Genomic DNA, 25,433 nt, shown 5'->3' with positions numbered 1-25,433 from the left:
TAAAAGAGTAGTCTTTAATCCTAGGTTAGAGTCTTGGCTTCATTACTGAGTATGCTATATGCAAATTAGTGTTTTCACTAAGTCACTGTAGCAAAAAGTGTATCAGTACCAGTTGCAGTTGAGTTAATTCTGACTCATGGGAATGCCATGTGTATCGAAGAAGTAGGACGAGCTGTACTCCTGGCACTGCTTTCTTGGTGGTATGAGGACCCCCTGTCTTTCTACTCACTTCTCTTTTATATCTCAAAAGAAATTGACTTAAGACAAAACCTAATCTTGTAGATTAAGTCCTGCCCCATTAACATAACTGCCTCTAATCTTGCTTCCTTAACATCATAAAGGTAGGATTTACAACACATAGGAAAATCACATGAGATGACAAAATGGTGTATAATCACACAATACTGGGAATCATGGCCTACCTAAGTTGACACATATTTTGGGGGGACACAGTTCAATCCATGACACCCCCTAAAGAGACAGAAGGTGATGGAATGGATAAAGAAAACACTACCCGTCAATATGTTGTCCACAAGAAACATACTTTAGATACAAAGACATAAATACATTAAAAATCAAAGAATAGAAAAAAATTTATCAAGGAAACAGTAACCAAAAAAGGGCAGATAAAATAGATTTTATTTATCTCGGATAAAATACATTTACTAATCTATATTTAGTAAACTGACAAACTATCTTATAAATATTGCCTGAATTTTTCCACTTCTTTACATCTTTACTGCGTGCTCCCTGGTTCACACCACAACCTCCTGTCTTAGGGACTACTATGATGATCTCCTAACTAGAACTCTAGTTTCAATTCTTGCCTGCCTACTTTCCAACCATCAGCCAGTGTGGTTTTGAAAAACACAGATCAGATTCTATCATCCTGCTACTTAAAGCCTGTCAATGGCTTCATATGTTTCTCATCACACTTAGAACAAAACCCAAACTCCTTACTAAGCCCGACCATCTCCACAATGCAAGTCCAAACTCCCTCTTCTCTGTCAGCATTCTGCTGCCCACATACCTCACCAGCCACACTGGTGATACTAATCTCAGATAATATAGATTTTAAGGCAAAATCCATCATAAAAGACAAGGAAATTTATATAATCATTATAAAGACAATCCACCAAGAAGACATAACCTTAATAAATACCTACGCACCCATCCACAGGGCTCCAAAATACATAAAACAAACTCTAACAGCACTGAAAAGAGAAATAGACGGTTCCACAATAATAGTAGGAGATTAAAACACACCACTGTTGGTAAAGGACAGGACATCTAGAAAGAAAATCAACAAAGACATGGAAGACCTAAAAGCCAGATCAATCAACTTGACTTCATAGACATATACAGAACACTCAACCCGACAGCATCAAAGAATACATTCTTTTCCAAAGCACAGGGAACATTCTACAGAATAGATCACATTTTAGGCTACAAAGCAACCCTCAATAAAATCCAAAACATTGAGATAATACAAAACATTTTCTCTGATCACAATGCCATAAAAGTAGAAATCAAAACTGGAACATCAAGGGAAAAAAGATCAAATACATGGATATAAATAACACCTTGCTTAAAAACAAATAGGTAATAAACCAAAAAAACGAAACCCAGTGCCATCGAGTTGATTCCAACTCATAGCAACCCTATAGGACAGAGTAGAACTGCCCCCATAGAGTTTCCAAGGAGCACCTGGAAGATTCAAACTGCCGATCCTTTGGTTAGCAGTTGTAGCACTTAACCACTACACCACCAGGGTTTCCAAATAGGTAATAAAAAATAAAAAAAAATTTTTTATTTTTTATTTTTAATAGAAGAGATCAAAGAGGGAATAAAAATATTCCTAGAATCAAATGAGAATGAAAACACATCATACCAAAACCTTTGGGACACAGCAAAGGCAGTGCTCGGAGGTCAATTTTGTAGCAGTAAACACACACATCAAAAAAGAAGAATGGGCCAAAATCAAAACACTAGCCCTACAACTTGAACAAATAGAGAACAGCAAAAGAAACCCTTAGGCACCAGAAGAAAGGAACTAATAAAGATTGGAACAGAAATAAATGGAATAGAGAACAGAAAAGCAAAAGAAAGAACCAGCAAGGCCAAAAGTTGGTTCTTTGAAAAGGTCAACAAAATCAACAAACCATTGGCCAATCTGACAAAAGAAAAAGAGGAGAGGAAGCAAATAACCCAAATAAGAAATGAGAGGACATTACAACAGACCCAACTGAAATAAAAAGGATCATGACAGAATACTACGAAAAATTATACTCCTACTAATTAGAGAACCTAGAGGAAATAGACAAATTTCTAGAAACACACTACCTACCTAAACTAACACAAACTGAGACAGAAAATCTCAACAGATCCATGACAGGAGAAGAGATTGAAGAAGTAATAAAAAGAACTCCCAACAAAAAAAAGCACTGACACAGATGGCTTCACTGGAAAATTGTATCATTCATGGAGGAGCTCACACCAGTACTATTCAAACTATTTCAGAGCATAGAAAAGGAAGGAATACTCTCAAATTCATTTATGAAGCCAGCATCACCCTGATATCAAAGGCAGGCAAAGACATCACAAAAAAAGAAAATTATGGACAAATATCTCTCAGAAATATAGACACAGAAATCCTGAACAAAATTCTAGCCAATAGAATTTAGCATCAAATTAAAAAAAAAATGATAATACACCACGACCAAGTGAGAGTCATACCAGGTGTGTAAGGTGTGTAAGGATGGTTCAGTATCACAAAATCAATGTAATCCACCACATAAATAAAACAAAATTTAAAAAATCTCAATCAATGAAGAAAGGCATTTGATAAAGGCCAACACCCATTCCTGATAAATACTTTCAATAAAAAAGGAATAGAAGGGAAATTCCTCAACATGATAAGGTCACCTATACAAAACCAACAGCCAGCATCATTCTCAATGGAGAGAGACTGAAAGCATTCGCCTTAGAACAGAAAAAAGATAAGGATGCCCTTTATCACCATTCCTGTTTAACATTGTGCTGGAAGTCCTAGCAATAAGGTAAGAAAAAAATCCTTTAAGACCAGTCAGAATTGAGAATCAATTAGAAAACTAATCCTTACGATTTTGTTTCTGTAGAACTACTCTTGTTATCAAATGTCTAAGGCTTGTTTCTCTAGAGAAGCAAAAGTAATGGTATGTATGTATATATATATATATATATATATTATATATACATATATATGGAGAGAGTGAGGAAGGGAAATAGAGAGAGAGAGGTTTATCTAAATAAATGGCTCACATAGTTGTAGAGGCTGGCAAGGCCCAAGTCCATGGGTCAGGTGTCAGGCTGGAGACTTCTGACTCACATAGCTACAGGAGCTGAGGAACCCAAGATCAGCAGTCAGATGGCAGGCTGTTGGCTCACTGGTTGTGGATGCTGAGGAATCCAAGATTGGCAGGCAATACAGCAAACAACAGGCTCAAGTTCTAAGAACTGGAGGGCAGGTGATGACGAGCCCAACACAGGATCCAAAGGCAGTAAGTGAGTTTTGCCAGAACATCCATATACATGTTGGATGCAGGCCACACCCCCAAGGAAACTCCCCTTACAACTGATTGGCTGATCACATCGGATCACATTATGGAATATGAATACATTATTACATAACTGCCAAATTACATCATTACATAACTGCCAAAACACATCCTTACAGAACTGCCAAATTACAATACTACATAACTGCCAAAACACTGAGAATCACTGACCAGCCAATTTGACACAATTTAAACATCACACACGGTGAAGATGCCATGTAAAGACAAATGCACACGGAAGATGCATCTACAAGCCCAGGAATTCCAAGGATTGCTGGCAGCTGTTATAGAGAAAGATGGGCTTCCACCCTAGAGCCATGCCCTGAATTCAGATTTCTAGCCTCCTGAATTGTGAGAAAGTAAGTTTATGTTCTTTAAGGCCACCCATTTGTGGTAGCGTTTGTTGCAGCGTCACTAAAGTAATTAAGACATCAGCCTTTTGCTAATGAAGCTACTGTGAACATAGTTTTACAGGTCCTATGGTGAATTCTTTGTGTTCTTGACCCCAAGTATTCTCAACTCGGGCTGACACACAGTTGTAAATGCTTATTTACCAATACCAGAGGAGGGATACCAAACCACAACAGGAAGCTGTGACTCATTCCTGTGCCAACTATTTGGAATTGTCTACTGATCCTCAAGAGGACCAAACTACATGTGATTGGTACCTCAGGGACACAGTAAAGATCAGGCACACAATCCCTGTCTCTTGCAGTGAGCTCCCATTGTCATTGAGGAACACAGAAGAAACCACTTGGAAGTGATATAAATTACCAAGCTCCATGATGACCAGAGTTGAAAGTGGGGATTCAGTTGGGAAAGATGCACTCGGGTCCCTCTGGTGCTCTTCCCCTTGGATCCTGACCCTTAGTTTTCCCCATGCCTATTTTATAGATATAGAACTTTATGGGGGAGGGCTGAACCTTTTGCCTTCAGGACCCTTGAATACCAGGAGCTACATTGCTTTCTTTTCTCCTTCCCTCTAGGATGTCAAAAGTACCCTGGAAAAGTAGGTGATTTCCTGCATTTCTTTGAGTGAGTTGGTCTTGGCTTAGAGACTAAGGGGAAACCCTGGTGGCATAGCGGTTAAGTGCTATGGCTGCTAACCAAAGGGTCAGCAGTTTGAATCCACCAGGTGCCCCTTGGAAACTCTATGAGGCAGCTCTGCTCTGTCCCACAGGGTGGCTATGAGTCCGAATCGACTCGATAGCACTGGGTTTGGTTTGTTTTTTTTTTTTAAAGAGTAAGGGTACAGTAGAATCAAGGGAGTAAGGGTGGAAAATTCATGCAGTATTTGGGTAGGATATGGCAGTAGTTTCCTTGTCCCATGATGGCAATTAGAGGGTAAATCATTGGAACTTCCTTGGTAAAGAGAATGATAATATAGAACTAGATTCCATTCTGTCCTGTAGGGTATAATTTTGTCCAAACAGGATGTAAGGAGGAAGGGGTTGGGGGACTGGAAAGGATGTTTATCATTATGCTTGAAATATAAAAATATCTGTCTTAGTTATCGAGCACTGCTATAACAAATACCAAACAGAAGTTTATTCTCATGCAGTCTAGTCTGCTAGAAGTCCAAATTCAGGGTACCAGCTCCCAGGGAAGGCTTTCTCTCCCCGTTGGCTCTGGGGGAAGGCCCTTGTCATCAATCTTTCCCTGGTCTAGGAGCTTCTCTGCACAGGAACCCCGTGTCCAAAGGACACGCTCTGCTCCTGGCACTACTTTATTGGTGGTATAAGGTCCCCCTTGTCTCATTTCTTTTTTATATCTCAAAAGAGATTGACTTAAGGCCTAACCTAATGTTGTAGATTGAGCCCCGCCTCATTCATATAACTGCCTCAAATCCTGCCTCATTAACATCATAGAGGTAGGATTTAAAACACAGGAAAATCACATCGGATGACAAAATGGTGGACAATCACACAATACTGTTGACATATATTTTTTGGGGGGACATAATTCAATCCATGGTATTCTCTACCCTTTGGTCTCCCAAAATTCATGTCCTTGCCACATGTAAAACATACCCCATCATATCATAGCAAAAGTCTTAAATAAACTCCAACTCCAAAATCCAAAAATTCCTCTTCATCTATGAAACCTTAGAATACAAGTTATCTGCTCCTAAAGTACAATGATGAAACAGACACAAGCTAGACATTTTCATTACAAATTGGAGAAATTGGAGGGAAAGAAAGGTTAACAGGCACAAATCAAATCAGCAGAACACATTACTTTAGCTCTCAAGGCTTGAAAATAACCCTCAGTTCTCTGAGACAATTTAGGCAACGGCCCTATCTCCAGACACTGGGTGTTGGCCATACTCCCCGGATTCTGAGTGGAGTCTCCTTGGCCCTGGACTTCAGCTCCACCTTTCAGGCTCACTGGAATGGCAACTCTGCTCCCTCGAACTTGGGTGGCCCCAGAGTCCATGGCTCCAATGTTTGAGACCTCAGAGGCAGTGGCCCTACCCTTTGAGACTGAGGCAGCTCTGCTTCCTGTGTTGCTTGTCTCTTCAGTTTCTGCTTCCTGGTTCCTTGGCTTCTCAGCCCCTTGGGGCTCTCTGGCCACATCTGCCCTGCTGGGGCAAGTGTTCCAAAGCTCTTTAGTTCTATCAATAATTGCCTGAAGGTACCCCACTCCACCAGGAAGCCTCCTGTTCAAAGTCACTCAGCTCTCTCACTCCATGGGTCAGCTCCAGAGTCATCTTGTACTTGTCTCTGGGTTCTGCTCCTGCCATTTCTGTTTCTTGCCATCTATGCTGTCTCTAATGTCTTTCTCACTTCCTTCTGAGTCCTCACCAGAATTGTCTTTGATGTTTATAATTCCACCAAGTCTCTTCAAGGCATTCTAGTCTTTTACTATTAGGCACTTTAAAACTCACCCCCTACAAATGTACATTTTCAAAACTGCTTCCACATTTTAGGTATCTGTTAGAGCAGCACCCTGCTCCCAGTACCAAATTCTGTCTTCATTATCTAGTGTTGCTATAACAGAAATACCACAAGTGGATGGCTTTAATAAACAGAAGTTTATTCTCTCACAGTCTAGTCTGCAAGAAGTCCAAATTCAGCCAGTTCCAGGGGAAGCTTTTCTCTCTCCGTTGGCTTTGGGGGGAAGATCCTTATCATCAGTCTTCCCCTGGTCTAGGAGCTTCTCTGCATGGGACCCTGAGTCCAAAGGACTGGCTCTGCTCCTGGCACTACTATCATGGTTGTATGAGGTCCCCCTTGTCTCTCTGCTCATTTATCTTTTATATCTCAAAAGAGATTAACTTAAGACCTAACCTAATGTTGTAGATTGAGTCCTGCTTCATTAACATAACTGCCTATAATCTTACCTCATTAACATCATAGAGGTAAGATTTACAGCACATAGGAAAATCACATCAGATGACAAAATGGTGGACAATCACCCAACACTGGGAATCATGGCACATATTTTGAGGGGACAGAATTCAATCTATTACACACTCCTAGAATGTTCTGAGACTCATTCTTAAGGTAAGGCTCTGTCCAGGGGACCACATGGCTCTCCATAGATTGGTAAAGAAAACAGTAGATAAGTACTTGTCTTCAGGGAAGGGGGATGTCTTAGGTTGAGTTGTCTTGAGAAGCAAAACCAGTGCAGCATATAAATATATATATAATATACAGACAGATTTATATCAAGGAAATGGCTCACACAGTTGTAGATGCTGGAAAGTCTCAAGTTCATGGCTCAGGCCGGAAGCTTCTCCTGACGGACGTAGCCATAGGAGCTGGTGAATCCAAGAGTGGATGATCAGACAGCAGGCCTCTCGCTTATGGGCTGTAGAGGCTGATTAATCCCAATATTGGCAGGTAAGATGGCAGGTAAGCTGCTAGCTCAAGTTCCAAGAATCAGAGGTCAGATGAGCAGGAGCTAGCTACAGGAGTCAGAGTGAGGAAAAGCCCTTGAGCTTTGCCAGAAAGTCTACCTGTATTGGATGCAGGCCACAACCCCAAGGAAGCTCCCTTTCAACTGATAGGATACTTACAGCAGATCCCCTCATGGGATCACAGAGCCAATTACATTATTATACAACTGGCAAACTACATCATAACTGCCAAACTACTGAGAATCATGGCCCAGCCAAGTTGACACACAACCTTAACTATCACAGGGGAGAAAGTGGAAAGATGGAAAATTTTAGTTTCTATTGAAAGAAAACAGCATCTGAATACTTGGCTAGAGCTTCCCCCGACCCTGCCCTCTCTTCTCTTATCTCCCTACCACTCCTAGATGTGAGAAAGTGAAGACCATGAAGGTGAGTTTCGTATCCATAGAGCTGGAGAAGAACTTCAGCAATTTCCCTTGACGGTACCTTGCCCTGAGAAAGGTCCTTAAACAGCTCATCAGTGAGTTTCTCCCAAAAGAAAACTAGAAGAGGGATTCACCAGATAAAAGAAAATCCTTAGGTCATATCTCAGCTGGACTTCGGTTACTCCTCTGTCACTTTCCATGCTCATACTCATCCCACCCCTTTACTTGGCTTTCAATGTCACTCTCAGTTGAGTCATAGAAATCAAGGGAGAGGAAGCCTTAGATGTCATCTAGTCTTATGTCTGTATTTTTCTAAATAGGCACCCAGAGAAGTTAAATAATTTGCCCAAGTTATCAGGTAGAGTGACTATATAATGTAGCATCTAAACTGGAACACTCTTAAGGGTAAAAGGTAGTGCTATTGATATTTATGCAGGGAAAATAGGTATAAACCAGACTGTTCCAGGAAAGCAGACACAGGGTCACTGTACCCCTAGACCTTAATGCTACCTTGCTCTCTATCCTTCTTAACACATTCCATTCTTCCTGGCCCTTGACTGTGCCTAGCTCTTCTCCACACAGTGAAATAGATGATGTCAGAGGGGAACGGTGAGAGGACAAGGCTGGAACCTAGACCACCTTCCCTTACAGAGTCGAGAGATCATTATCTGTTTATATTAGGATCAAGGTGAAAAGTGAAGCCATTGTCCCCTCCCTTCTCTTAGGTAACATTCTGGATTGAGAAAGTTAACCAAACCATGTTGTTCAGGGGACCTTTAAGAGAACAGGCTCTGTAAAGGCAGGCTAGTAGAGCAAGGCAGGGGAGATTAGCTATTTCCATTCTCATCCAGCTCCCCACTCTGGCTTCTTCCACCAGTGGACATGACCCTGAGACTGCTCAACTTGGCCTAGTCCTGTCGGAATTGTGTATGAGTGTCAAGGTCATGGAGACAGGGCTCCAGGATCTCCCTGATATACCGTGTCATTTCACCTTCTACCTTTGCCTCCTGACTACTGAGGATTTCACCTCAGGTAAACACTACTGAGAGGTGGAGGTGGGCGACAAGACCCACTGGGCAGTGAGTGTGTGCTAAGACTCTGTGAAAAGAAAGGATAAGCTGACTCCACTCCCCGATACTGGCTACTGGTGGGTGTGAATGTGGAATGGGGGCAAATATGCAGACACCACCATGCCTTTTACCCCTTTGCACATCAAGGTGAAACCCAAGAGGGTGGGCATATTCCTACACTATGAAGCTGGCACAGCCTTTTTACAATGTTACTGACTGCTCCCATATCTACACCTTCACTAGTACTTTCACTGAGAAACTTTGGTCCCTGTTCTACCCAGGCATCTGGGCTGGTCAGAAGAATGCTGGGCCACTTACCATTAGGCCCCCTACAGATTGGAAGTTACAGGTAGATTAAAAAAAAAAACATTGCCGTCGAGTCAATCGTGACTCATGGTGATCCTATAGGACAGAGTAAAACTGCCCCACAGGATTTCCAAGGAGCACCTGGTGGATTTGAACTACCAACCTTTTGGTTAGTCGCCATAGCTTTTAACCACTATGCCACCAGGGTTTCCAACAGATAGATAGGGATGTGGAAATAATTGGGGTAAGAAAGAGTCAAGAGCTGTGGGCCTTCCTTCCTATACCCTTCAGGAACGTCCTCCTGTCTGCCTGGTTCCAGTCCTGATTTGCCTAGGAGAAACACCTTGGTTTCTAGGCTGGTTTGCTTGGAGGCATGGGACTGAGCTGGGATGAGAGCACAACTGCATCCCTGTCTTAACTGTAGCGGTGAGTTGCCGGTTCCCAGGGAATTGCCTCCTCTGAAGTCCATCAAGTTTTCTATTGCACAAGGATGATTTGGGAAGGAAGGAGAGGCTTCTCCAGAAACAAAAAGTCCATAGGAGGGAATCTGTCTTCCTCAAGCTGGAGGAGGAAACAGAAACCCCAATACATCTTTCAGGGGCTTCTTTGGCCCAGAATAGTCTTATTTCTTGAGGAAGATGGCAGAGGTCTGTGTACCTCTAGGGTTAATAAATATGAATGACAGTTGCTCTCATTATTCTGGAAGTGGGGGAGTATTTCTGGGGCAGAGATTGGGCATTAAGAAGGTCAGAAGAAGATTAGAGAGCGAGTTTCTTTGGTCTTCCATTCCCAGGCTAAGGTTACCATTATGAGTAGGATTGGCCAGAAGTAGGCACGTGCTCAAGGAATCAGGGTGGAAGGAAAGAACAGAAGAACCTACTTCCCTGCCCAGCCTTTTGGCAGAGCTGACTTATTGCCTGCCTCCATATAGTTGGTTGTCTCCAAGAAAGCTGATCACCTTGCTCCTCTCCAAAGACAAGACGGAAGAAGTCTTGCAGACACATGTACACTTTCACTGCTTTCCCGAAAGAACTGGTAAGAGAGAGGGTCAGGTATTAGAGGAAAGAGAAAGTGTCTCTGTCCAAAGCCCTGGCTTAAAGAAGGCTATTAAGTAGTTGCCCTCAAGGTGTCAGCCTTGTTACGTAGTTGAGGTGTCCAAGCCAGAAAGGAAGAAAGGTAATGGAGTCTTTCTCATCCTGAGAATGGGTAGAAAAGATGGTATCTGTAGGGGAGGCCAGATAGGCAACTTCCTTCCACGTATGTGCACCTGGCCTGGAACTCATGTTCAGAAGAGCCAGCCTTTTGCTTGTTTGTTGCATTCCTTCATCCTTTGCCATTCTCCTTTTCGGAGAATGCAAATTATTTTACCATTAGGCCAAAATAAACCACTGCAGGGTACATAGGTTGTCAAATAAAGGTAACATGATGCATGCCAAACCAAACTAAAACAACTTGGATTATCTCTGCTTGGGTAATCAGGAGTTGACAGAAGATTGGGAAAAAAGACTGCAATTTATTGAGGGCATTTCAACTCCTCCTTCTACCTCAAAAGGACTTTGTCCAGACTCTTCTTCTCTTACCTTTGTGCCTTGACTGTGGTTATTTGTGGCAAGATGCTTCAGTTTGCTTGAAATAATATAGAGCGAAGGACCTACTGAACGGATCTGTGTTGTGTGGTAATTTGGCAATGGCATGTTGTTGATGTCTGTAAGAACCACTGGGGTATTAAAAATCCATGTTTCTGGGTCACACCCTCAGTGAATGATCAAGGTTTGGGGCGTGGGGGCTGGGCATCTGCATTTTAAACACAATCCTTCTGGCTGAGTCTGGGGATCCTTGTGAAACTCGTCCTGGAGGAGGTTTCAAACATTTCCCTTCTCTGTCTGAGCTGGAAAACCAGTTCCCTTCACCTGCATGGCAGAATCTTAAGGAAGAGAGGTTGCAACCTCTCCTGACCTACGTTGCCCTCTCCCTGTCTCAGGGTTCATTTCCATTCTGCCCCTTCCATCCTTCTGCTTCTGACCTCAAGAGCTTGCAGGCAGTAACTATGAAGAGGAGGTAAACGGGATGCCAAGCAGAACTAATGGGAAACAGAAGTCAGAAGTAGGGGTGTAAAGTGTATGTCTGTGTGGGGAGTGGGGTGTCATTTCACAGGTAGGGAATGCTATCGATAGGTCTCTGTGACCCAGTGTCTAAGACTAGGATTAGGGACCATTGACTCACCAAGTGAGGATCCCCTGCTATGTGTTCAGAACTGCCTAACAGGAAGTATGTTTCTTTGATAAGTAGACAGAGTGGGACTAACCTGTGCTTTCCTGGGCCAGGAGCTCTCTTCTCTCCATCACTCTCATGGTCCTTCCCACTTTGACTCCCACTGGCACAAGTGGCTTTTTGAATGAATAGTCACTGTTCTTCTGATGTATAGTCACTGTTCTTCTGTCTGTAGATCTTCAGGCACCTGCCTTTGGCTTCAGGACTGTGGGTCTAGCTGGTTTTAATTGGCATAACCACCTCCCAAGCCTACCTGCATGGAGAGACAAGTCTTCTGTCCTGTAAATGTTTAGAAGTTTAAGATCTTTTGCTTTACCAGCCTTTCTAGTCTCTACTTGGTGTAACCGGTTTGGGATTTGAGGAAGACTTTGGAAGTATTGTAGAGAGAAACTCTCTGACTCTGCTAAAGTAAAAGTAAAGATATTTATTGAAAATTCAAACACAGTTGAAACTGTGGGAAAACACAAAGTGAAAGCAATTTCCCGAGTGTGCCCCCAAACTATTCAATCACAGGAGTTTAAAAAGGCAAAAAAACATAAACTTGAGGAGCTAGCTTAAACATTTCTGACCGGTTGACTTATGGGTTAGTTAAAACAAGGTTACGGAAAAGTATAATGCGTTGTAAGGAAGTCGGAAAAAACATCTTTGAAGGGAGTTGAGGCACATCTTCTGACAGTCGTATTAACCACAAAAGACACATATTTCCTGGAACATCTGTGCGAGCCATAAGATTTTTATTACAACACTGACCTACTTGACAACGCTTGAACTAGTTAACAAACTTTCTGAGAACAGGAAAGAAGTAACTTCTATGAAATAGTCAAACTGACAAAATGGAGTTGGGACTATGTTTAGCCAGAAATCCTCAGCCAAGCCAAATGCCTTGAATTTTAGAATGCTCTTCATCAGAAAAAAACCCTTTGCCCAACAAGTCCATTCCGACTCATAGCGACCCTATAGGACAGTGCAGAACTGCCCCATCGGATTTTCAAGGAGCCGCTGGTGGATTCCAACTGCCGACCTTTCTGTTACCAGCCAACCTCTCTAACCACTGCAGCAACTCAGAGGGACCTTTGGACAGGTGGGATAGAATTAACAAACAAATGGATCTGAGAGACCACGAGGTGGGGCCAGACTACGCGCCTCGGAAGAGGGGCGCAAGGAAACGGCTCTCTGACCAGGGAACTACAGTTCCCAGGAGGCGTTGCGCGGACGCCCGGGACGGGGCGCGCCGAGAGGCGGAGCCTGCGGGCGTACGGGCGTGGGGCGCTCGCCGTGCGGATGGCGGGGCAGGTGAAGGACCGCGAGGCCTTCCAGAGGCTCAGCTTCCTGTACCAGGTGAGCCCGGGTCGGGGGCGCATCGGGAAGGGTACCCGGTGCGGCCGGCCCGGAGTGACTGTTCCGCTCCTCAGGCCGCCCACTGCGTCCTCGCGCAGAACCCTGAGAACCAGGCGCTGGCGAGGTTTTACTGCCACACGGAGAGGACCATTGCGAAGCGGCTCGTCCTGCGGCGGTGAGCGGGCGCGGAGCTGGCGGCGGGCGGGACCGGGGAAAACTGGGGAGCGAGCGCGGGCACCCGACCACCTTCCTCCTCTGCCCCCAGGGACCCTTCAGTGAAGAGGACCCTCTGTCGTGGCTGCTCTTCCCTCCTCATCCCGGGCCTGACATGCACCCAGCGCCAGAGACGTGAGTGTTCCTTGCGAGGGGGATGATTGCGGAGCGGGGAGTGGGGGGAGGTCCAGCGACCCCTTCCTCGCTTTAGTCGGGTGTCAGGCGTGAGGTTTGTAGGAGCCCGCTTTCTCCAGCGCCGGATTCCGTTACTGCTCCCACCTGGACAAACTAAACTTTGGGCTTGACTTTTATTCCCAGCCTGGGCAGTGGAGAAGTAATAATAGATGAGTAATAATAGATGTTATTTGGCGTCATGGAGTACTTGATTGTCATTACCGTTCATTCAGTAAATATTAGTTTTCTGAGATGTGTCAAGTATTATGCTAGATTTATTATTTTCATTAAAATTGCAGTATGTTTGGAACAGACCAATGAAAACAGTTGAAATAAAGTAGAAAAATGAAGTGGAGTGGAGTGCCGAGCTACTTATGCCAGGGGTGGTAAAGTTCATGTTAAGCAAAGGGAGTGGGAGGTGGACATTCTAGGCATGTGAGAGGACTCCAAACAAGGGAACTTGGGGTGCTGCAAGGAAATGAAAGTTTAGGAGGCTGAAGTTTGAGGGAGGCAGACACAAGACATGAAGCTGAAGAAGGAAACTGAGGCCAGATCTTGAAGAGTCCTGTCATAGACTTTGAACTTTATATTAAAAGGTATGAAGAAATTGACGGAGTTTATGCAGGGGCCTGACACCATCAAATTTGCATTTAAAGGAGGGAAAATAGAAAAAGAATTACTGAAAACAGTGGAGGCAAAACTGGGTGCAGGAAGTATTTTCTCCTGCTAAATCTGGGCACCCTTTTTCTTTTTTCCCACATCTACCCCAGGCCGCAAGGGACAGCGCTGGACAGTACAGACCTGCCTAACATGCCAGCGCAGCCAACGATTCCTCAATGATCCCAGGCATCTGCTTTGGGGAGACCGGCCTGAAGCCCAGTTGGGAAACCAGGCAGGTGAGAGGTGGTAGAGAAAAATGGGGGCTATCCCAGGAGGTAGGGACACATAGGTGGGCTCTGGGTGGTGGGAGAGGTACCACAGTCAACTCTAATTCTGCTTGCTTGTCTACCCAGATCCCAAACCACCACAGCCCCTGCCAAGCACAGCTCACCCCATTCCAGCCCACCTTCCTGAGGAGAAAGTAGAGCCTCGGCCCCAATGCTCAGTGATGGATTCATCCTATCTGCCAAAGAAATAAAGTTTCACCTTGTTTAATTCTGTTCTGTGGGGATTTCAGGTCTTCATTTCATTTTCCTCTGTTTCTGTCCGTATTTCTCTGTCACTATGTAACTTTTCCTTTGTCCTTACCTTCCTTGTACTCCCACCATGTGGGGATGTCCCGACCTCTGTCAGCCATGGGGCCCCACTAAGCAGCTCCCGTTTCCAGGACCCCAGGTGCAGTGCTTCCTCAGTGCAGTGCCACGTTTGGACTTCAGTTTCTAGAGCTATCTGCAAGGTCTCAAGCCTTTTTAGGAGATTGCATCTTTAGATAGTCTTACCGAGTGAAGGGCTGGACAGACTGCTGATGCCACTGCTCTGTTTTTAAGTGAGGGTACAGATATGGGGGTACGAGGGGAGACAGTTCAGATCATCCAGTCCCACTTTTCCAATCTGAGTTTTCTTCTTTTAGGTTCTAGTGGGTGAAATGGTGTAAACTAAGTCAGAGGAGCTCACAGAAGGACACTGGCAGATATTGTACAAGGCTGCACCATGGGTAAACTCTCAAGAGTATCTGAAGAATCCTTCAACAACCACAATTGTTTTCTTTGATACCCCTCAAGAGCCTACTCAAGGACAGAATTCCCAGACTGACCACTTTGCTAGCTTCCAGTTAGTCAGTTAACCCCACACATGTACAAACATAACCGACTATTCCCAGTATGCAATTTTCTTTCTTCCCTTTCTCTTATAAATTCTGTGTTGCAGTGATCTGTTGCTGCATAAAAATCACTTCATAATGCTGCTTCAAGCAACGGTTCATTATTTCCTCTGATTCTGTGGATTAGGAATTCTGACAGAGCTGGGCTGGTTGGTTCTGCTCATGTGGTATCAGCTGAGCCCCCACTCAGCTGCGTTTAGCTGCTGGCTGGTCAGGAATGCCCAAGAAGGCTCACTTACATGGCTGGCACCTCATCGTTTCTCCATGTGGCCTTGCCACATAGCTAGCTTTGGCATCCTCACAGCAAGACTGTCAGGGTGGTTAGACTTCTTACATGGCTCTGACTTCCACAGAAATCATTCCAAGAGAGCAAGCCCCAATGTGTAAATGCTTATCAAGCCTCTACATCATGCTTGCTAATGTCCCTTTGGCCACAGCAAGCCACATGGCTAAGCTGCACAAACGTTCATTGGTTCTCTGGGGACCACCAGTGTAACAGCCTGTCACATCTTGTTTTTGTCTTTGGCCTTGATTTTTGTCTTTGTCCTGAATCCTTCACAGTTGACTAAATTATTTGCATGAAAGATAACTACTGTACAAGTAACTAAATGAGTTACTCTTTGACAACTTATGTTTGGAGACGGTGCTGCCTGGGCCAGCTATGGGAACCAATGGAAATGTGTAGCCTCAAAATATACCTCATGTGATCCTGGACCCTTTGTGTCCTCCACTCACCTTTCTTGGCTCCTCTGCTAAGACTCATTTCTGGTGATTGAGTTCTTTTGCACCTGTATGCTAAACCTGAATCTTGGTCAAGTTTGAGTGTGATTATAGCTGCACATAATTGAACATGTCCACAGTGGGACAGCAGTACTGAAACTGAGTTTTGATTTCATAGCTCCATCATTAAGGAATTCCTTTCGTATGGGATACCATGGGAATCAGGTCCCGTCGGAAGGCAGAAGAAACAAGAGTCTGGACTGTGGTTCACTTGTGAGTCTGTGTGGCTTGTTCATGTCTTTTATGTTTCCGTAAATATAGGTTCATCCAAATCTAAAGATCATAGCCCTCTTTCTCCTTCTGAAACTATCCTTTTTCATGTTTAGTTATTATGATGTAATAGTTGTCAGTATATGCAAAAATGGGTTTCTCGTATCCAAGAATGGGGAAATAAAAACCCTAGTGTGTAAGAGTTTATTTTCTCAGTAATTTAGTAATTCAAAATCAGTGCCCTTTCAGTACCCTTTAAATAAAATTAAACAAAAGTGAGTGAAGAAATTTAGGTCATTGAACTGAATCAAGGAAAGAAGATCTTCCAGTTTCCATAGAAACCAAGACTCAATCATCCTCCAAACCTTAGGTGAGTTTAGCACTTTTCAAAACTGGTAAGAATCAATATCGTTGTCAGGAAGAAAGAGAGAGATACTGATTAATTGTATTGAGAGACTGTCCTAAATTCGAAATAAAATTTGAAAATTCGATTCCCAACAAAGGAAATAATGATTCTGGTTTTCTTTGCCTCACATATGTTTGTAAGTATCAAGTGAGGTAATTTTTTTTTTATGAGAAGGCACCTTGAAATTAGATATTATAGATTATTTTACTGGAGTATAAGTAATGATCATAATAATACTGAGAGTAATAATAAGTGGCAAAATATATTAGAAAAGACAGAGTCTGGTCATAAGGGAATCTGAGTTACTGTCCTTACAACAGGCATTTGTAAAACCAGGAAGTTTAACTATGTTCTTTTCCTACAGTTTCTTCCCACTCTGGAGACTAACAAAGTTAGGATATTTTGATAAATTCATTCAGAGATACTTTTTGAGCACCTACTCTGTAGCAGAGCATTGCTACAGGGTATTATCTGGAAGCGGGAGCTGTGCTGGCTAGGCCGGCATGAGTGGCACAGAGGGAGCAAGATGGAGAGTGGTAAATGTGGCCAGAGAGATCATAGGAGGCCAGGGGTCTTTAGACCATCATGAGGAATTTGATTTATTCAAGAGGGGGCCATTGGAAGTTTTTAGGAAGCAGTGACATGATGTGATGTAAAAGGATCACTCTGACTTTTTTAAGACTAGACTAGGAGAGCAATAGTGGAAGAAAGGAAACCAGTTAGGAGGCTCTTCTCATCACCTGGGTGAGAGATGATAGTGGCTTGGACTAGGATGTTAACAGTGAAAATGGAGAGATTTTCAGACTTTTTATATAGTTTAAAGGGATAGCCCATAGATTTCCTGATGGACTAGCAGTGAAATTTGAGGAAAAAGGTAGGATACCCAGAGTTCCACAGAACTAAAGTTTAGGGGGTCTTGGTATACCCAACTAAACCCACTGCTGTTGAATCGATTCTGACTCGTAGCAACCCCAGAGGATTTCCAAGGCTGTAAATCTCTTCGGAAGCTGACTGCATCATATTTCTCCTGCAGAGCCACTGGTGGTTTTGAAACGCCAACCTTTTGGTTAGCAATCACTCACTTTAACCACTGAACCACCAGGGCTCCTTGAGGGTGTATTTTGAACAGAAAGAATATTTTATGACTTCCTATTTAAAAAAAAAAAAATTTTTTTTTTTTTTTTATTTGACCAGAGTATTGAGAGAATCCAGTGAATCTCCAGTCTGATGTGGAGATTGGGGGTGGAAGCTGGGTTTTCAGTTCAATGCATTCAACCCCAGGGCTTGCAGAAATTATATACTAGTGGCTGTTAAATTGATTCTGACTCATGGCAACCCCCCATGAGTCAGAGTAGAACTGTGGCCCGTAGTGTTTTCTGAGGCACCTCTGGGTGAAACCGAACCTCCAACCTTTTGTTTAGCAGTTGAGTGTGTTAACCATTTGCACCATCCAAGGACTTCTGCAGAAATTATACTGTGAAATTATTTAGAATTCCAAAATTTTCTAAGGCTCTAAGAACTTTTTTCTCTGTAATGATAATGGTATAAGGTTCTTAGCATGTATCCTGTCATTATAAATATAAAGACTCAGAGGTTATATGATATACCCAAGTTTACTGCAAAGCCAGAACTTGAACCCAAGCTTTCTCTAAGGAATATTCTTTCTGAGTTCACATTGGCTCAAAAGAATGTGAGACCCTCTGTCTGAGGCTGGGTTCTCTAGAGAAGCAAAACCAGTGAAGTGTATAAATATATGTAGAGAGAGATTAATATCAAGGAGATGACTCACATGGTTGTAGAGGTTGAAATGTCCTAAGTCCGTGGATCAGGATAGCTGTAGCCACAGGAGCCTGGGAACCCAAGATTGGCAGGGCAGAGACCAGGGCTCTTGCTTACAGGGTGTGAAGATTGACAGATCCCAAGCTCAGCAGGCAAGACTGCAGCTAGGTCAAGTCCCAAGAACCAGAGGTCAGATGAACAGGAGCCAGATGCAGATCCCAGAATGAGCAAAAGCCCCTGAGCCTTGCCAGAATGTCTTATATTCGGATGCAGACCGCAAGCCCAAGGAAACTCCCTTTCAACTGACTGGCTACTCACAGCAGATCCCATCTGGGGGTGATCACATATCAAATCTCAACAGGAAAGTGATCACAACATATGACTACCAAAACACTGAGAATCACGGCCCAGCCAAGTTGACACGTGGGTTTTAGAGGCTGTAATGTCCCAAGTCCACCGGGCAAGAAAAAGAATTCTCCTGATTCACATAGCCACAGGGGCTGGCAAACCCAAGATCAGCAGGCCAGAAAGCAGAGCTGTTACAGACTTCTGCTGATTGACGTAGCTGCAGGGGGTGGTGAATCCAAGATCGGCAGGCCAAAGTTCAGGGCTGTAGCAGGCTGTGAAGATTGACTAATCTCAAGATGGGCAATCAAACTGCTACCTCATGTCCCAAGAACCAGGGGTCAGATGAACAGGAGCCAGCTGCAGAACCTAGAACAAGCAAAAACCCTGGCAAGGCAAGTAGAAAGAAACTAGGCGGTGGAGGGCAGAGGGCAGAGCGATAAAGACTGACGGGGCTGGTGAGCTGCCACAGGCCCCGCCACCGATGGTACCATAGCAGATCACGTCATCAGGTGATCACATCAAATTTCAACAGAGAAGTATCACATTATACAACTGCCAAAACCCTGAGACTCATAACCCAGCAAAGTTGACACACAATCTTAACCATCACAGTAGTCATGTTGGAATTGGGTTGCTGTAGTTTTCCATTGACTTTAGTCACATGACATGGTAATACTAAGAGACACCCTAAGAGATCTCCTGCATTCCAGACATACCCCTCATTACCTCCATTATGCAATATCAATCTGACTTCCTCTTAGTAATCAGGATCAATCACACCAGCCAGTATAGTAACTCCTTGCTTTGCCTGTTGATCCAGAAGCACAAGGAGACCAAAATGGCCAAGTGGCATTCTCACCTTCTAGTTCAGTGGAATTAGTGATGCATCACCAGGTGGGAACATTCCTCCATTTGGAACTAAGACCTCTAGACCTGCAGAGCATAAGGTCGCAGGGACAGGAAGCAAAAATCTTGCAAGTGGGTCACTAGAGGTAGTAGTGAATGGTGCCACTCCTATTTCCGTACCTTGATTCCTGGACCCATGGATCCTGTCTATGCAGGAAAGAGCACCATATAGTGGATGCTGGTTTAGAGTATATACAGCCTCCTGGAGAACATTGCTTCAGCCCTGCAAGGCATTGTCACCTAGCTGGTGCCATAATTGTGTCTTTAGAAGGCTCTTCCATTGTTCTATCAAGCCAGGTGCTTCAGGATGATGCAGAACGTGGTAAGACCACTGAATTCCATGAGCATGGGCCCATCGTCCCACTTCATTTGCTGTGAAGTGACCCCTCCCCCTTGATTCAAGGCAGTGCCGTGTGGGATACCATGACAGTGGATAAGGCATTCTCTAAGTCAACGGGCAGTAGTTTTGGCAGAAGAATTGCATGCATGGAAGGCAAGTCTGTGTCCAGAGTAAGTGTCTATTCCAGTAAGAACAAAATGCTGCTGTTTCAATGATGGAAGTGGTCCAATGTAATCAACTTGCCGCTGGGCTGCTGGCTGATCAACTTGAGGGATGGTGCCATATCAGGGACTCAATGTTAGTCTCTGCTGCTGGCAGATTGGGCACTCAGCAGAGTCTGTAGCCAAGTTGATCTTGATGAGTGGAATTCCATGTTGCCAAGCCCATGCATAACCTCAATCCCTGCCACCATGGCCACTTTGTTCATAAGCCCATTGAGCAAAGATGGGAATAGCTGGGTAAGAGGATGCATGGTTTCCACGTAATGCGTCATCCTGTCCACTTGGTTGTTGAAATCATCTTCTGCTGAGGTCACCCTTTGGTGAGTATTCACATGAAACACAAATAGCTTCATTTCTTTGGCTCATTCAGAGAGGCTTATCCACATACCTCCTCCATATACGTCCTTGTTTCCTATTTTCCAATCATGTTTCTTCCAAGTCCCTAACGATCCAGCCAAACCATTGGGCACAGTCCATGAATCAGTATACGGTTGCGCATCCGGCCATTTCTTCTTCCAACAAAGTCAGAAGCCAGGTGCATTGCTTGATGTTCAGCCCATTGGAAGGATTTCCCTTCACAACTGTCCTTCAGAGAGGCCCCAGAAAGGGGCTGTAGAGTTGCTATTGTATACTTTTGAGTAGTGCCTGCATATCGCTCAGAACCATCTGTAAAACAGGCATAAGTTTCCTCTTCCTCAGTCGACTGATCATAAGGAACTCCCCATGGGGCCATAGGTGCAGACTGGGAGATGGAAGATAATGTGACAGAAGTGGAGACTGTGGGCATTTAGGCCACTTCCTCATGCAACATACTCGTGCCTTCAGATCCTGCTAGGGCCTGATCTCCATTTAATGATGGAGTGCTGCTGTGCATTTCCAACTTTATGACTCTGTTTCTGACAACACCCAGTTCATGATGGGCAGCTCAGGCCACTTGGTGACTTAGTGGCCCACAGTTAAGCATTCAGTCACTCCTAAGGCCCAGTAACAAGCCAAAAGCTGTTTCTCAAAAGGAGAGTAGTTATCTGCAGAGGATGGTAGGGCTTTGCTCTAAAATCCTCAGGGTCTCTGTTGTGATTCATGAATAAGGGCCTGCCAAAGACTCCAAACAGCATCTGTATCTGCCACTGACACTTCAAGCACCATTGGATCAGCCAGATCATATGACCCAGGTGACAGAGTGGCTTGCATGGCACCCTGAACCTGTTGCAGAGCTTTCTCTTATTCTGGGACTCACTCAAAGCTTGCAGCTTTTCAAGTCACTTGATAAATAGGCTGGAGTAGCACACACAAAAAGGAATATGTTCCCTTAAAATCCAAAGAGGCCCACTAGGTGTTGCACTCCTTTTTAGTTGTGGGAGGAGCCAGATGCAATAATTTATCCTTCACTTTAGAAGGAATAGCTCAACATGCCACACACCACTGGATCCGTAGAAATTTCACTGAGATGAAATATTTTACCAATAAGTCCAATCATCTAAATATGTTACCAATAAATCCAGAGTCATTGCCACTGCTTCTTTACTAGGTCCAATCAGTATAACGTTATCAATATAATGGACCAGGGTGACATCTTGTGGCAGAGAAAGGTGATCAAGGTCGTCGTGGACTAAGTTATAACATCAGGCTGGAGAGTTGACGTAGCTCTGAGGTAAGCAACTGAAGGTGCATTGCTGGCCTTGCCAGCTGAAGGCAAACTGCTTCTGATGGTCCTTTGAAACAGGTGTGGAGAAAAAGACATTAGCCAGATTGATAGCTATATACCAGATACCGGGAGATGTATTAATTTGCTCAATCAATGAAACTACACCTGGAACAGCAGCTGCAATTGGAGTCACCACCTGGTTAAGTTTTAGAGGATCTACTGTGATTCTCCAAGATCCATCTGTATTTTGCACAGACTAAATAGACAAGTTGAATGGGGATGTGGTGGGAATCATCACCCCTGCATCTTTCAAATCATAGATGGCAGCAGTAATCTCTGCAATTCCTCCAGGAATGTGGTAGTGCTTTTGGTTTACTATTTTCCTAATTAGGGGCAATTCTAATGGCTTCCAGTTGGCTTTTCATACCATAATAGCCCTTTCTACATTTTTCAGGGATCCAATGTGGGGGTTCTGCCAGTTGCTGAGTATATCTATTCCAATTATGTGTTCCTGAACTGGAGAAATCACTACAGGATGAGTTCGGGGGTACACTGGACCTTCTGCGAGACTGACATGAACTAAGACTCCATTAATAACCTGACCTCCATATCCCCCCAGTCTGACTGGTGGGCCCAGTGACATTTTGGGTCTCCCAGAATTAGTGTCAGGTCAGGCCCAGTGTCCAGTAATCCCTGAAAAATCTGATTATTTCCTTTTCCCCAGTGAATAGTCACTCTTATAAAAGGCCATAGATCCGTTTGGGGAAGGCTGTGAGAAAGATTAACAGTATAAATTTTTGGCAGTGTAGTGGGCTTCTTCCTCAAGAGGGCATGGCCTCCCCTTCATTCAGGGGGTTTTGGGTCTTTAAACTCGTTCAAGTCTGGGACTGTGACTTTCTGTTCTGGCAATTTGAGTAAGACTCCTGTTCAGTTGACCTAGAATTTAACCACTTGTACAGATCAAGTAAATATTTAGTAGATTTCCTATCTATTTTGCTCCTAGGGACACCATGACTAAATAGCCAATGCCATAAGTTTATATGAGTCTGACGAATCTGATTACTGCTTTAATTCTGTCCATTATGCTAACCACACCTACCTTGGCTTTTTCAATTGAGTGCAGCCTCTTGGCCTCTTTACTAGGGGGTCCTATTAGCCCCATTGTAGTTAGGTGTCTTAATTCAGTTAGGGCAGTTCCCACTGTCAAATCTGGCTTACATAAAGTAGCAATCACAGCAGTCTTCAAGATTCTGGGGCTCCCTTCACAAATTTGTTCTTCACAGTTATGGTAAAATGTTTATCCTCTGAGCACTCCATGTGTGGGACTGTAGGCCTAACCTGATAAATCCACTCTAGCATGCCAATTTCCCTAAGCCCTTGCCTAACTTCTTTTACAGCATACCAAGGCAGGTCTAGTACTTCAGCTTGATTTAGCATAGGCCATTACATAATCCATACCTCGGCAACCTAGCCAGGTAAACTATGAGATCCTTTCCTAACTTCTAGAGCTGAAACCTTGAATAAAGAATCTGCACTTAGCGAACCCATGTCAATAAACTCAGACTGATCCATCTTTATCTTCTTTGCACCGTTATCCCACACCCTTAATAGTCATTCCCATACATAGTCCCCAGGTTTCTGTACATATTAGAAAAGTCAAGCTATTCTTTTGGAGTGTAGCATACCTCCTCCTGGGTCATAATTTGTACTTCACCTTTTGGGGCTTGCTGGGATTTAAGTATAGGTATAGGTCTTTCTAGAAGACAAAATTGGGAGTGGAGTAATGTTTTGAGACCATTCAGCATTACCTTGTAAAGCATCTGCCTCAGGCAATGTCCTAGGCAATGACTCAGACAAAGGTACTTAATGTGCAGCTAGGTTAAGCTCATTAGATGGGAGTGGAGGGCCTAATGATTTTACTGGGAGGGTGGTTTAGCAGACTAACATGGCATAATCTCTTCAGATGGAAATGAGAGGGCTGGTTCTGTTTGCAGGAGTGATTCAATGAAATTTAGGGTCTTAGTGTCTCTAGCTTCCTGATTATCTGCCTATATGTCCCCACCCCAAGTTCTGGCATTCCATTTCTTCCCAATCAGTGTCCTCACTTTAACTTCAGACACCTCTTGAGTTTTCCAATTGAGTTGGCATTGTAATTCAGCCACTCTTACAATAAGACTCTGGGTTTCATTTTCAGCAATATCAGCTCTGTACAAGAAATAAGGTTTTTTCCCAAGGCACAAGTGGAAACTTTGAGGTCGTCTGTGTGGCACTTGAGCTTTGACTCTGAAGCCCCGAGCTCATCTCTTTCTTTCATCAGTTTGTCTAGCGAAAGTAGGACCAACCAACCAGCTTCCTTATACTTCTCATTCTGACAAAATTGTAGAAAAGTATTACACATGCAGCCACCCAGATTCTCATCTTTTAGCAATAGCTGACTCAGTGTTATTTTGCATATTTGTATTGTTACTTCATGGCATGGATTAGCAATGCCCACTTTACTACAAGAGGCAGGATCATCAACATCTTTAAGACTAACTAGGCTTGAGAACCAATTTAGAAAACTCATCCTTACAATTTTGTTTCGCTAGAACCACTCTTAGGCTGGGTTTTCTAGAGAAGCAAAACCAGTAAAGCATGTAAATATATATAGATTTATATCAAGGACATGGCTTGCATGGTTGTAGAGGCTGAAATGTTCCAATTCCATGAGTCAGGATAGAGGCTTCTCCTGATTCACATAGCCATGGGGGCTGGTGAATTCAAGATCTGTAGGTTAGAGAGCAGGGCTCTCACTGACAAACTGTGAAGATGGACCGATCCCAAGAACAGCAGGCAAGACAGCAGGTAAACTGCTAGTTCAAGTTCCAAGAACCAGAGGTCAGATAAATAAGAGCCAGCTGCAGGATTCAGAGCAAGCAAAAACCCACAAGCCTTGCTGAATATTCACTTATATTTGATGCAAGCCACAGGCCTAAGAAAACTCCCTTTCATCTGATTGGCTACTCACAGCAGATCCCATCATGGAGGTGGTCACATTGTATCAAATCTCATCATGGAAGTGATCACATCACAGGACTGCCAAACTACATCATAACTACCAAACCACTGAGAATCATGGCCCAGCCAAGTTGACACACAGCCTTAACTATCACACTCTTCTATATCTAAATACATACCACATTATTGAGGTGATCAATATTATTAACTTGTTCTTGGTATTTCCTTTCTCCATTCTCAGGCAATCATAAATGCTTATATTGGGTGTTTTCGTCTCATCGTAGCTTTTTTTTTTTAATGAGACTATTCTATTCATTGTGCCCTGCTATTTGCTATGTTTTATTTATTAAAAAATCATATATATCCTGCCAGTTTCATAGAAAAATTTTTAACTCATAATTTTTAATATTGCTTTATAGTACAATTGCAACTACTCCCCTAGTAATAAATATTTAAGTTATTTCCATTATTTTCCTCTACAGTTAACACCCATTGCATATCTTTACACATGTATCCTTACGCGAACTTCCCAGAGACTTCCGTTTCCACATGGCAGTAGACCTTGCTAGTTGAACTGATGATCTTACTGATTAGCTAAACTGACAATCCCATTGCTGCTGTGAATGATTTTTAAAGTCTTAGCTACACTTGGAACTCAGATTCTACAGGTCCAGCCACACTTAATATTTTCCTTATCTCTGAGTTTTTCTGCCTCTAAGCTTCTCTA

General features: G+C 43.5%; 1 protein-coding gene and 1 pseudogene across 2 annotated transcripts; both read left to right on the top strand.

Annotated features, from left to right (window-relative positions):
- LOC126075390 (class I histocompatibility antigen, Gogo-OKO alpha chain-like) overlaps positions 1–25,433 on the top strand; it is a 49,554-nt pseudogene that overhangs the window by 5,666 nt on the left and 18,455 nt on the right.
- LOC126077774 (ribonuclease P protein subunit p21-like) lies at positions 12,793–14,818 on the top strand. Of its 2 annotated transcripts, none has more exons than XM_049887517.1 (5): positions 12,793–12,868; positions 12,943–13,043; positions 13,134–13,216; positions 14,026–14,147; positions 14,269–14,818. In XM_049887517.1, the coding sequence occupies exons 1-5, from the start codon at positions 12,812–12,814 to the stop codon at positions 14,338–14,340; spliced, it is 435 nt and encodes a 144-aa protein (XP_049743474.1). In that variant the 5' UTR covers positions 12,793–12,811; the 3' UTR covers positions 14,341–14,818. The 2 variants fall into 2 exon arrangements, with proteins under 2 accessions (XP_049743474.1, XP_049743398.1); XM_049887441.1 differs by having other exon boundaries at positions 14,026–14,151; positions 14,269–14,813.

Source organism: Elephas maximus, chromosome 1, assembly GCF_024166365.1.
Source record: "Elephas maximus indicus isolate mEleMax1 chromosome 1, mEleMax1 primary haplotype, whole genome shotgun sequence".
In the NCBI taxonomy this organism is placed as follows: domain Eukaryota; kingdom Metazoa; phylum Chordata; class Mammalia; order Proboscidea; family Elephantidae; genus Elephas; species Elephas maximus.
Note: the sequence above shows the minus strand (reverse complement) of the source record. Positions and strands in the feature narration are given on the sequence as shown.